Source organism: Lycorma delicatula, chromosome 8 (genome assembly GCF_047948215.1).
Source record: "Lycorma delicatula isolate Av1 chromosome 8, ASM4794821v1, whole genome shotgun sequence".
Lineage (NCBI taxonomy): Eukaryota > Metazoa > Arthropoda > Insecta > Hemiptera > Fulgoridae > Lycorma > Lycorma delicatula.
In genome coordinates, this window is record NC_134462.1 from 88,157,367 (window position 1) to 88,170,229 (window position 12,863).

At 29.0% G+C, this 12,863-nt stretch overlaps 1 protein-coding gene across 1 annotated transcript in view; it reads left to right on the plus strand.

Annotated features, from left to right (window-relative positions):
• unc80 (unc80, NALCN channel complex subunit) overlaps positions 1-7,161 on the plus strand; it is a 242,538-nt gene extending 235,377 nt beyond the window's left edge. Inside the window, exons 63-64 of the mRNA XM_075373197.1 lie at positions 4,168-4,505; positions 6,663-7,161. Coding sequence (XP_075229312.1) covers positions 4,168-4,505; positions 6,663-6,843 — 519 coding nt within the window. The 3' untranslated portion in view covers positions 6,844-7,161. The remainder of the gene's footprint in view (positions 1-4,167; positions 4,506-6,662) is intronic.
• Positions 7,162-12,863: the final 5,702 nt, after the last annotated feature.

Below are 12,863 nucleotides of genomic sequence, written 5' to 3' on the forward strand. Positions count from 1 at the left end.
GCAGGATCCCCCATCGTCAGTTTTATATAAATTATATATAATTACATATCAAACATAAATTTTTTTTAGAATAAAAATTAAAATTACTATCATATTTACAAAATATGAAGTCAATTAAATAAAATAACTACGTATGTATAAATGATATCAATTAAGAATTTTATTTTGCCCTACAATCAGTACTGAGTTATCAAAGAATATGATATTGAGAACTTTTTTAAAAAATTCCCTTCATGAAAAGAACTTTAGAATTACCTGATGATATTTACAAAACTCTGAGTAAAGAACCTTTTACTTGTTCATATCAGCTTAAGCTGTACACTGAAGTAGCATAAAGTGACTTAGCAGTTATTAATTAATATTTTTTCCATTGAGCACTATATTTGGTTTTTCGGTTTTTCAATTTATTTTATAATTATTGTCAAAAGAATAACTTTTGAAGAAAATTTTCTTAGTTACACAATAATATAACAAAATGAAATTATATTTAACTTTTTTCTCCCCCTAGTATCAGTCCTAAGTTACCAAGGGATATGATTCTAGAAAGTTTTTAACTTCTATTTTAACATTTAAAACCAGTACTTTTTCAGACCTTGTTGCAACGAAAAAAGCCTTTTTAGTCATATTACATCTACTTTCACGAAAGAGTTCATGAAATCTTTCAAAGGTAATCTGATGATGTTTGTGAATTTATTTTTTACATTTTATGTTTGTATTTTAACAACTACCTTGATATTCAACAGCTGTACAAAGAATTTAACATGCTGAAATATTAAGAAATATATAATACTAATTTACTGAATGAACAAAGTTCAAATTTAATATACTTTTTAATCAGATTCTAAATATATCTCTACCCAAGTCAAAAAATGTCTTTATAAAGGTAAAATTTTTGTAACTTTCTATTGCTTTTAAAAATTTAAGTCTGTAGTTCTCTATTTAACGAAACTGTTACCCATTGCAACTCAAAAGGCTCCTATAAAATCAGTCAGTCATTGGAGGAAACAAACATGCATTCAAGAGAATAAAAGAAATTCATAAGATTACAGGAAGTAAACGTTTTTACAGTGGACTCTTTCTCACTTCAGGATAAATGACACTGTGGTTACTAATTCTCTTATAAAAAAAGGTTCACTAATTCTCTGAAGAGTAATGCTCAGGAGACATAATTTTCTTCAATTAAAAAGTTAGTTGGTATTAAAGTAAAAGGTATTAATGATGAAAAATTAAGAAAAAATTATAAGAAAATAGAAAGAACTATTACAACATCCAGAAAATACTGCAACTCTTCTTCAAAGAAGTTCACAATTGTGTTGTGTAGATTAATTAATCTACAGTAATACATCTCCAGTAATGGAAATTTATCACTTCATCTCCACCAGTTCAAAATCCTTCATTCACTTAGTTTTTAATAAATAAAGATGAGAAAATAGGGTGAAGGCTATATTAAAACCTGGTAAAACTTTTCATGAAATGAATCTAATTATGAAATATTGTTTGTAGGGATTTAATATCAAATGCATCTCAGTGAACGACAACATTTTCTGGAACTACAGTGCAGTGACAGTAACAACAATTGTTATCAAGAAAAGTTATCACATTTAATTGAAAATTTTTTGACTGAAATTAAAAATTTACATTGGGTTTTAAATTTAGTTTGATTTGTCATTGAAAATAATTGTTTTACATAATTTCTATTCCAACCAACTTAACGAAATGCTGAATTTAAAATTAAGCCCAACTGTAAAATCCTAAATTGTTGCAAATAACCTAGTGTAAGATTGTATACTTGCATTTTAAAATCTTCTCACAAAAATTAACATTTTTTATTTTAAAATATTTTCTTTAGGTTTTATTCACCATAAAACATTTTTTTTTTTTTTTTAGATTAATGAAAATAATACTGGTCAACATTAAATTTGGAACTGAAAAGGGAGCAGGTGTGCTATATAGTATTTTATACACTGAATCTGAATATGTATTTTGAAACAACCATCATGTAATATTATTAAATTACAACCACTTAAATTTATTTGTTCCATCATTTGTTGAATAAACAATATAAATAAGTTAGTACATCTGTATACTTGCTTATTCACATCTGATTTATATTGTGATGCATGCTGCAGATCTATATTTGATACATAAAGTCGAATGATCTCATTTCATGTCAAGCCAGACAAGTCAGTGAGTCAAGTAATGAGCAATTCAATGTGATGAAATTTTCTTTAGTATGAGTTCAGTTCTGGGTATGACTTGCTGTGTCCTTTAGTTATGGTAGTGGTTTTATCATACGCATATTATAAATATTGTTTCATAAGTAAAGCCGTAAATTTAGTGAAAGAGTTTTATGACAGAACAACTTTTGGTATTATTGTATTGAACATCAAGACTTGTTAATTTGTGTGTGTGTTTCGTGTTATTGTTATTCTGCTCCATGGTGAAACAATCTTATGAAGTATTTTAAGTAATTAAGTATTTACAAAATTAAAACTTAATTATTTTTATAATTAGGTAAGTATTTCTATAATACTTAAAATTTACTTTCTCTCATTAAAACATTTTGAATTTTACAATGAATAAAAATTCGGCTTGTAAAAATCTCTCAAATATTTTTTGTTACATTTGCGGAGAATTCACCAAGAAAAGTCAGTTAAAACCACTATCTGCTGAAAACTGCTTACAAACATTATTTTGACTGTCCTTTGGGAGACCAAGATAAATCCTGGGCTCCACATGCAGCATGCATAAAGTGTTACGTTAAACTAACCCAGCGGTTAAAAAGAAAAAAAGAGAATTTGCCTTTTGGCATACCTATGATTTGACAAGAGCCTACTAATCATTATGATGATTGCTATTTTATCTTAACAGATGTTCTTGGTTTCAATTCAAACAATAAAAGCAGTATCACACACCCAAATGTTTGTTCAGCTATGAGACTAGTACTTCACGGCGTTGATTTACAGATTCCAATTGCTCCAACTTCTTGGAAAGAAATTTCTGATTCCTCAGAAGGCTCGACCGATGAATCCTCAACTTCAGTAGATATTAATTACATTCCAGAAAAATCAAACACTGAATCTCACCTTACCTCATCACACAAGCAGAACTGAGCAACCTAATTCGTGACTTGTATTTGTTGAAACAACATGCAGATGTCTGAACTGGACGTTGGATATGTTATTCATGATCAGCATTTATTTATAGACTCATCAAAATGAAGCTTAAACGCAAGTGTTGTTGCATAACTCAAATAAGTTTTATTCTATACCAGTAGCATATGCTGTAGGAATGAAAGAAACTTATGAAAGTGTCAAAAATTTTAAAAGCTATTAAGTATGATGAATACTCATGGTGAATCATTGCTAACCTGAAAGTGATAGAGCTTTTTCTTGGTCTCCAGAGTGGCTTTACAAAGTATACGTGTATCTTGTGTTTGTGGAGTAGTTGGGCTATAGATAAACACTACGCAATTAAAGACTGGCCAAAAAGAAATCAGTTTACCCCAGGAAAGGTAAATGTTGTCAAATTCCCCTTATAGAAGCAGATTGTTTTGTTTTACCACCTCTACACATAAAACTAGGCCTGATGAAGAATTTCATAAAAGCATTAGGTAAAGATGGAGATGGCTTTAAATATTTTGTTGAGGTTTTTTCACAATTAAGTGAAGCCAAATTAAAAGAGGAAATATTCAATGACCCACAAATAAGAAAATTAATTTGTGAAAATATATTTGACAGCAAACTGAATCCTAAAGAACTAGCAGCGTGGAAGTCATTCAGAGATGTCGTTACTGGTTTTCTTGGATACAAAAAAGCTGAAGACCATTATTAGCTTATAAATGAACTCTTAGTGAACTACAAAAATGTAGGCTGCATAATGTCATTGAAAATTCATTTTTTACATTCTCATTCTCATTTGAACTTTTTCCCTTTAAACTTTGGTGTAATTATTATAATTTTTGTATTCTATTATTTAAGAAGTTTCTCAATATTTTAAAAAATCTGAGGGTGATGAAAAACTGATTTCATTTTAAGATTCAGCAGAAAAAATACATTCTAATTCCCCTACTTATATATCTGTTTCAAAGTATTTTTTTTTTTTTTTTTGCAGATTTTAAAATTTCACATTTTTTTTGTTAGTTGTTATATTTGTCTTAAATTTTAGAGTCATGGTCAACAACATAACATTCAAAGTCACACTACTACCACATCACCATCTGGAGGAAGTAGTATTGCTTCTTCAGTTGCTCCTACTAGTGCTTGTTTACAGAAACAGGATAGCGCAGGAACACCAGGTACTCCTAGCAGTGTAATTCACAGCCCTACTGCTACAACAGTTTCTTCAACACCACCTATACCGACACCACAGTCATCTCTAAAACAACATTCAGCCGTGAGTGGTGTTATAAATATTAATAATGCCCACCACCGATCACCACAACTAAGAACTGATGTATCATGGGAAGAAGACAGTGCCCCGTCACAGACATCCAGTACTTCTGGGTATGAATTACTTTAAATTGTGTTTTTTTTAAATTTATTTTATTACATATTTAACTTGTTACACCATCTGCAGAACTATTACAGTTGTTTCTAACATAAAAAAATTTGTCCTTAAACAAGTCATTTTTAGTCTCCTGGCATCATAGCTCTAGAAAGAAAGTATAATAATCATTCAAAAAATGGGGTATGGGTTTTTTATCATTTCTCATTGTTTCATGGCCCAAGGACCCCAAAAAATAGCAAAACTGGGGGATAATGTTCATATATATAAGTATGTATGTGTGTTCGCATGTTGAAGCTTAATAACTTTTGACTGGATAAACCGATTTTGATGGAATGTTTTGATAAAACTTTGGATTATATCTTGAGGAGGTGGGGTACACAGTTTTTTTTGGGTTCAGTTTTCCCTAAATTTTGCAAACATTACTTCACTTCCTTTATAATAAGTTCAGTACATGTTTATCATTTTTTAAAAAAAACTTGCCCCAAAATTCCTCATTCCATCATTCAAAACAAACTTAACTACTGTAAGACTTCTGCAAGGTGGGTTCCCAGAGAACTTACTGTTCATTACAAACCTTAGAGATTTCACATTTGCACCAAACTCAAAAATCATTTCAGTAACAAAGGTGACATATTTTTGGACAGGATTTTAACCTATGATGAAACTTGGATACATCATTTTGACCCGGAGTCCAAGCGTCAAAGCATGCAGTGAAAACACCCTGAATCACCTGTCCGTATGAAATTCAAAATGCAACCATCTGCTGGTAAGGTTATGTTAACCTTTAAGGTAAGGTTAACTTTTTTGGAAGTGCCCGTGTTCTGATTTTCTGTGATTATTTGGAAGAGCAACATACTGTCAACAGTGTGTACTACTTAGTCATGATTGAGAACAAAGTCAAGCCTGTGTTGAGGAAATGTCTGGGACTGAGGGGATAAGAAGAATCGTAAAAATATGGGGCAATTGCAGAGAAGGTGGTGGGGATTATGTGGAAAAGTAGACAGAAAAAATTGTATTTATTTAATAAACCATTTTTTTCATACAGCATGTCTGTTTTAACTATTGAATGACCCTCATAGTAAACATAGAAAAATCAAAAAGATTTTCTTGATTTTGCATGTGGGGGAGCAGAAAAAAATAAAAAGTAATTTTTTTTTTTTAACTTCTTTTGGTTTATTTAAACATGTAATGATAATGTAATAAAACTTCATCATAAATTACGCCATCCCAAAAAAGAAATCTTAGGCAGTGTTTTTCATGCATCAGTATTTTTCCACTATGTAAAAATTAATAACCAATGCTAGAAAAGTATTATAACTTTATCAGCTTTTTTACTATAGGTCGTTACAGCATATCTGCACTCACTAGTTTTTGATTTCATCAATTTGTCATTTTTCATTGTATTTTTAAGTACAAGGTTTTTTTTTAATTATTAAAGAATGCCCTTCACAGGTTTGTAATGATAATACAGAAAAAATCTATTCGTTGAATTGGTCAAAGTTTTATAATCATGGTTTTTAATTATTTGCTTGGTACTATTTTACTTTTATTATCATTTACAGTTTTATATTTATTGAAAAACGTATTTTTATGAATTAAAATTTTTGATCTATTGTTCAAGACCTATTTTGCACTAGAATTTATTAAAAAGGAGGTAGTAGATATTTTACAATTTTCTTTTTGGATTAATTACTGTTGCTAATCTCATTTGATTTTAAAATTAGTAATAATTCACAATTAACTATACCCAAAATTGTTTGTTATAATATTATTTTGCACGATTCTAAATAATGGAAAATAAATTTTTCATTAAAGTTCACTTGTATACAAACGTTTTGACAAAGAAATCAAAATTTTTGACCGATTTCAAAAAATCTTTTTTATGATATTTATAATAGCATTAGTAAGTTTATATAGGATTAAGTAGTTGTAGGTCTAAAAATTAGAGAAATTTGAGTAAAAAAAAATTATCACTAAACAATTTTTTTTAAATACATAAAAACATTTTAAGTATTTACTGTGGTTTCTGCCTAACATAATTTATTTGGCATATTAGAATTATTAATATTTGAGGTATTAGAAACATATATATAGATATTTTGTAATGATTAATGAATTAAAAAATTTGTGAGTTTTATTTATGTATGTTACAGTTACAGAGAAAATTGCAGTTTATTAATGATGGCACTGGAGAGTCCACCTGATTTACATCACATGCCATCAACTAGTAGCAGCACTGTTGTGCCACCTGGTAGCACACCATCTAGTTCACCTGATCCTCATCATTCAGTATTAATGGTTTTTGATGCACAAGATGAAGATACCCTAATTTAAAAAGTTTCAATTATACAATATAATTATTGTTGTCATGTTATATGAGTTTATAAGAGACCAGTAGTAACAATTATGACTGTATTTAGGCCTTCCATATAGCTAGTACTTATGTTGGTATAATAATGCATAAAATGTATTAGAACCAACAGGCTTTTATTGTGTCCTTACATGAACATCCTATATGCATCCCTCCAGAAAGAATGAATATTTTACTTTGTTATTTTAATTATGTTAGAACTTATAATTTTATTTGATGTTTTATCAGTGGTTGTTGTTAAATGTTATATAATAAATTATTTATGAAATAATAGAGCATACCTGCATAAAAAATAAGTTGTGTTGTTTCTCATCTTTCTTTTTTTCTATTCAGCATATTTTATTGTAACTTTTGTAGATACTATTCTGTATTTACATTTGTTTCAAATGTTATTATATCCAAGATTTCATCTTGATTTTATATACTGATTGCATTACTGTCCAGAAAAAAGTTACTCCAATTTTTTTTTAATTTATAAACATCATGAACACATCCCTGTATTTATTTTTTGAAAATATTGAATAGTTTTTTTAAAAAAATTGGAAATTTCCTCTAAAATTATCTTTATATTTATTGTCAGATGTGTAACTGTATTAACCTTTATACAACTAATTATTTTTCTTTTATATTTGTCATTTTTAAAATTACAAACAGAGCAAATATATCAAAATAAGTAGCTTATTATTAAAAAAAGAAATAAAATCTTGTTGAAAAAACATTTCAACATGCAAATGAAAAGAATAAACCCATTTCAATTAAAATCAAATCAGAGTTAAGAAATAAAATATTTATGTATTGATCTTTTATTAATACACTCAAAGTATGCCAGAACAGCAGCAGCAACACTCGCCGCTATTTAGGATTTTTAAGTGTTACTTCAATGTTGAATTACTATGTTACATGTTGCACATCGCTATTATTAAAATTCCTTGTTGAATTGTAGCATACAATTTCTATTATAAAATGATTTGTTAGTTTTATTTTTTCTGAAAATATTCTATTATTTATAAACAAATTAAAATACTCCAATTTATGATGTTTTTATCTAATAAAAAGCATGCTGCATTAGTTTGTTTGCTGTATACAAAATTTTTATTTTAAATCAGTTGGTATCATCTAGCAGAAAAAATTGAACTAAAGACTAATAAATTTTATTGTATTCTATAAACAGTACATAATTTATTATACTTATTCATTAAGTATAGAAGCACTATGTTTCTTGATACAAATGATATATATATAATGCATAAATGTATTAATCCTTTTACTTCATTATATTTCTGTCACCATGGCAACAGAAGTATTATTAAGTAAAATTACTAATTGTGATCATGAAAAATTTCGGTTTTCAGATTTCAACTGAAATAAACATTTTGACCATCCCAGAATCCATTTTGACTAGTTTCGGCATGATGTCTGTACGTATCTTGCATGACTCATAAACAATTAGCCGTAGGATGTTGAAATTTTGGATTTAGGACTGTTGTAACATCTAATTGTACAACCTCCCCTTTTGATTGGAATTGACAATCAAAAGTGTCCAAAAAAGCTCAAAATCCAAAACATTTGGATTTTGGACTTTTTCTTAACTGCAGCAATAAGCCCTCATTGAAAATTTTTCAATGATATATCATAAGTGGTACTTATTTTCATTGGTTCCTGAGTGATAGCCAAATAAAATTTTAATTAATGAAATATTTGTATCTTACAAGGGTAGGCATATCGGTTCAAATCAGACTTCATCTCTTTTTTTTTTAATGTAAATATATTGATTTATTAATAATTTATTAACCTCGGATTGTAAAAAAAATTTTTACAGTAAATAATAATTATTCAATAACAATAAAAAAAATGTGAAAAAATATCAAAAGCTATTAATAAACTAAAATTTTATGTACTTTTTATTTTTTTTTAAAATGTTACATGTAATTTAATGGTGTATAAGGGAGTCGTGTGGTGTCCACATCAGATTTTTTTTATTAGCATTTTAAGCTCTATGGTGATACATACTATGTTTACATCCATTTGGGTGAACATTCTTTGTATTATTTTTTGTCATCCTAAATTGTAATCTGTTAAACACCTGCGTTTTAGATTTTTTTAAAACATTCTAATTAATCGCAATGAGTGTTTCCTTAATTAGTGAAAAATAAGATATTTCAACAATACACTTTCTAACCAGTTTGTTTGACATTTGGTATAATTATTGGTTAGAAAGACACCTGGTCAAAGATTTGATTCCCAACATTATTTGGTTCTTACTTATTTTTTTATTTATCATTTCATTCAAATTACCTATCTTATTCAAATTAATGTAAAATATCCTGAGGTAATAATAAAAAAGAAAAAATAGAAATCGGAACCTTATTTTACAGATTTTGCTTTGTAAAATTATAAAATTTTGAACAAATACAAAGTACCACTTCTTGTAGGACATTTTCTACAACATAGTGGCTCTATTAGGATGTAGCCTAACCAAAACAAAACTTTAATGCAATATTTTGCTTGGTCAACATAGATCAGTCTTTCAGGAAGTTGTAGTAGACACATTGGCAATGTTTTGCATTGAAATAAGTAATTAATATTTATATTGTTTTGTTTAAAATAAGAAATACGTATGGGAAAAGAATTTATTTAATACAAGAAGACTGCATTTGGTTATGTGGATTTAAAGTAAAGTATACAAGTGGTAGAAATATTTTGTAGATGGCCAAACTTCAACTGTTGATCCTTATTTAGGATAGTCATCAACATACAAAACTAGTAAGTACCATTGCTTCTTAGTGATGACTTTTTCCATCTGTCATGAAAATGTTACATAAAATTTAGGTATCCTCCACATAGCAGCCACATTTATGCTTATTATTTGATGATCAACCAAAACAAATTCAAATTCTGCAGAAGGTGAAGAACTTTTGGACTGAGCCAGTGAAAATTGAAATTATAAAAAAGTATTCCCTGAGATGATTTATAATTAATGATCTTTAAACAAAGGTTCAATCATCACAGTAGGTGTACAGTAGCCACCACATAATGGCAAGCTTGGATGATCAGCCTGCACGTCACTGCTATACTGTTATTCTCTGAAACATTGGCACACTATGATTAGTCATCTCTTATTAGCATAAACATGATACACTTGTTTACGAAGCAATGCATTTTTGTGTGTTTTCAGTATTAAGAAAGTGATATCATGTTTCAAATAAAAAACAATTTTTATTTTATTTTTGTTTCTCTTTTGCTTTTCATATACATGAAGTTCAGTTCTGTAGTTCTGCCTCTCAGTAAAATTGAACAGTATTCAATTTTGTCATATGTTACGTATTTTGTTACATAGTCAATTAATGTATAATAGAATATATTGTAAAAAGTTTTTATTGTGGTTTACGGTTCAAACTTTTTAAAATAGTTCATTCTCATGCAAATAGTTATGTCTGAATTTAAGTTTGCTGTGAAAGAAAATGTAACCAGGCGATTGTATACTTAGGATGAATCCTATGTTTTATCATCTAATTCAACAGCAAACTTGTGGACTGATGACAGCAATGGAGGACGTCATTTACCAATAAATAAACGTGAATGCTAAATTATAATTTTTGCCGGAGGTGAAATTGGTTTTATTCCAAATGCGATGTTAACTTGGACAGCCAAATCAAAAAGTGGTAATTACCATGATAGCATGAATAAAAATTATATAAAATGGGCTGCAGAAAAATTAGTTCCTAACCTTCCTCCTGAGTTCGTAGTACTTACTGCCAATACTATATATCATAATAACTTTCTGAAAAATTCCAGTGTCATCAAGCAAGAAACAAGACATTACTATTTGGCTGTAGAAACATATTCCATTTTTGTCTCAAATGCATAAACCACAATTGTAAGAACTAATTAAGTTCTAACAAAAGTAACAGAAAACTATACCAATTTGATGAATTGTTAGAAAAAAGTGGACATAAAATTCTGCAGCTTCCACCACCTTTTCATCCTGATTTAAATCCAATAGAGATGGTATGGTCAGAGGTAAAACGACAGGCTGCGAGCAACAACACAACATGTAAGATGTTAGAAGTGCAGAAACTCTGGGAAGCTACAATGAATTTGATGAGCAATAAACACTAGAAACCTTACTGTAAAAGATTTAAAAAAATCGAAGGTGAATATTGGAGTCAAGAATTGTTAATAGATTTTCTGACAGAATCTTTCATTGTCTCTTTATGTAGCGACTGTCTTAATAGTGACACTTACCCTGAAGATAGTGATGACAGCAAGGAGAGCATTCTACTTGAGAAATTAATAAATAATTCATTTTCCAGTAAATAATTAAAGTTTACAGTAATAACCATTTATTGCAATATTTACTATGTAACTAGTAATATATAATATTTTGTCATCTATTATTACATTTTACAATGTACAATACAAAATTAGCTGATTGTATTTCATTTCAAAATTGTTGCATTCATTTGTTAAAAATATAACAATTATTTGGTAAGGGGGATTACTAAGATTTCTTACGTTGGGTAGTAATCTTGTCACTACAAGCTCGCTGTTACTTGGTGGAAACTGTACATGTCACCTCATCCAAAAAGAAAAAAAAAATCAAGGTAAACGTGATCAGTTGAAGGTTTTTTTATTTATTTACCATGAATATTTTAAAGATAGAAGCATTAACCTAAATGAGATATATTCATAAGGCAATTGGAAAAAGGGCCCAGTGCATTGTTGAAGATGGTGCTATCTGCTGATAATATACGTGGGTAAACATTACTATTTATTAATCTTTCTTTCAGAATGAGAGAGTCTCTGTCTAGCAGTGATTGTGAAAGGAAATGTTTTCTAGTGCTCTGTGTTGTGTGTGTGTATCTGAATAACAATTCCAGTGTCGTCACCAACATACCGTTAGGCTATTGTTTTAGCCTCGATAGTTTCCATTGGATTTGTCAGTAAAATCCTCGGAAGTTCTCATAATATTCCTTCAAAAGTAAGTACACTGGCTTACCTAAAACTACTTAAAATGTTGCTTCTGCTACTTTGGAATTTAAATGATCAACAACATCAGCTGAAGTCTAATGTTCTGCAACTTCAACAAACTTATCTCATGGAAACCCACAATTATAAAAACCTTTTTCTTTATATGGCTTTACATGAGCTATGAAATTGTCAAGAAAGTTCAGTTAAAAAAGAGCTGTTTGAACAACCTGACAAACATGCTTTACCAATGGTTACAGGAATGTCCCTCTTAGCATGCGATTCTTAAAAGTTTACCCTAAGAAACATAAAAATTAGAGGGATATAGTTGCATACTGCATTTATAGAAAAAAATCAATAACACCAGATGACCTCATTCACCCACTCACACCATCAATCTTTATGCCTTTTGGGGCAAGAACTTTGTTGAGCTACTGAACTGTAATCAAGGCAATTTCATTTTGATTCACATTTTATGTAGTGGGAAAGGAATTTGATCACCTTTGTACATCACTGAGATATACAATATGTCAACATTATTTTTTTTAAACTTATGGATCTTGATAGCTATTTGTTTCTTGTTTCCTTATTGATGGGGTATTGGTACATCTTTTCAAAAAATATTCTCATTCACTCATCTCCTGTAATCTTTTCCTTCTCTGATATTTGGGTAGTCATTTTTTTTTTATTTTTCACCATTTCAAACTTAATTTAAAAAAAATTAAATTCATAATTAATTTTCCCTACAATTAATAAACTGTTTTCACTAAACTCGGTACTTGACTATTTTAGAAATAGCATTCTAGAACCAAACTTAACATCATATAAATATTCTTCCTTGGATTTTTAAAGAATTGCAAGTGGCGAACTAGTTGTAAACCTGACTTTGAACACTCTGCCAGCCCCTCTAATAAATTCTTTTTTTTACCAGTTTTGCCCCTACTTGGCATAATAACCTATAAACAAAAGATCACAAAAACAAATCAGTATTGTTCCTTGGATCACAGATACGTGA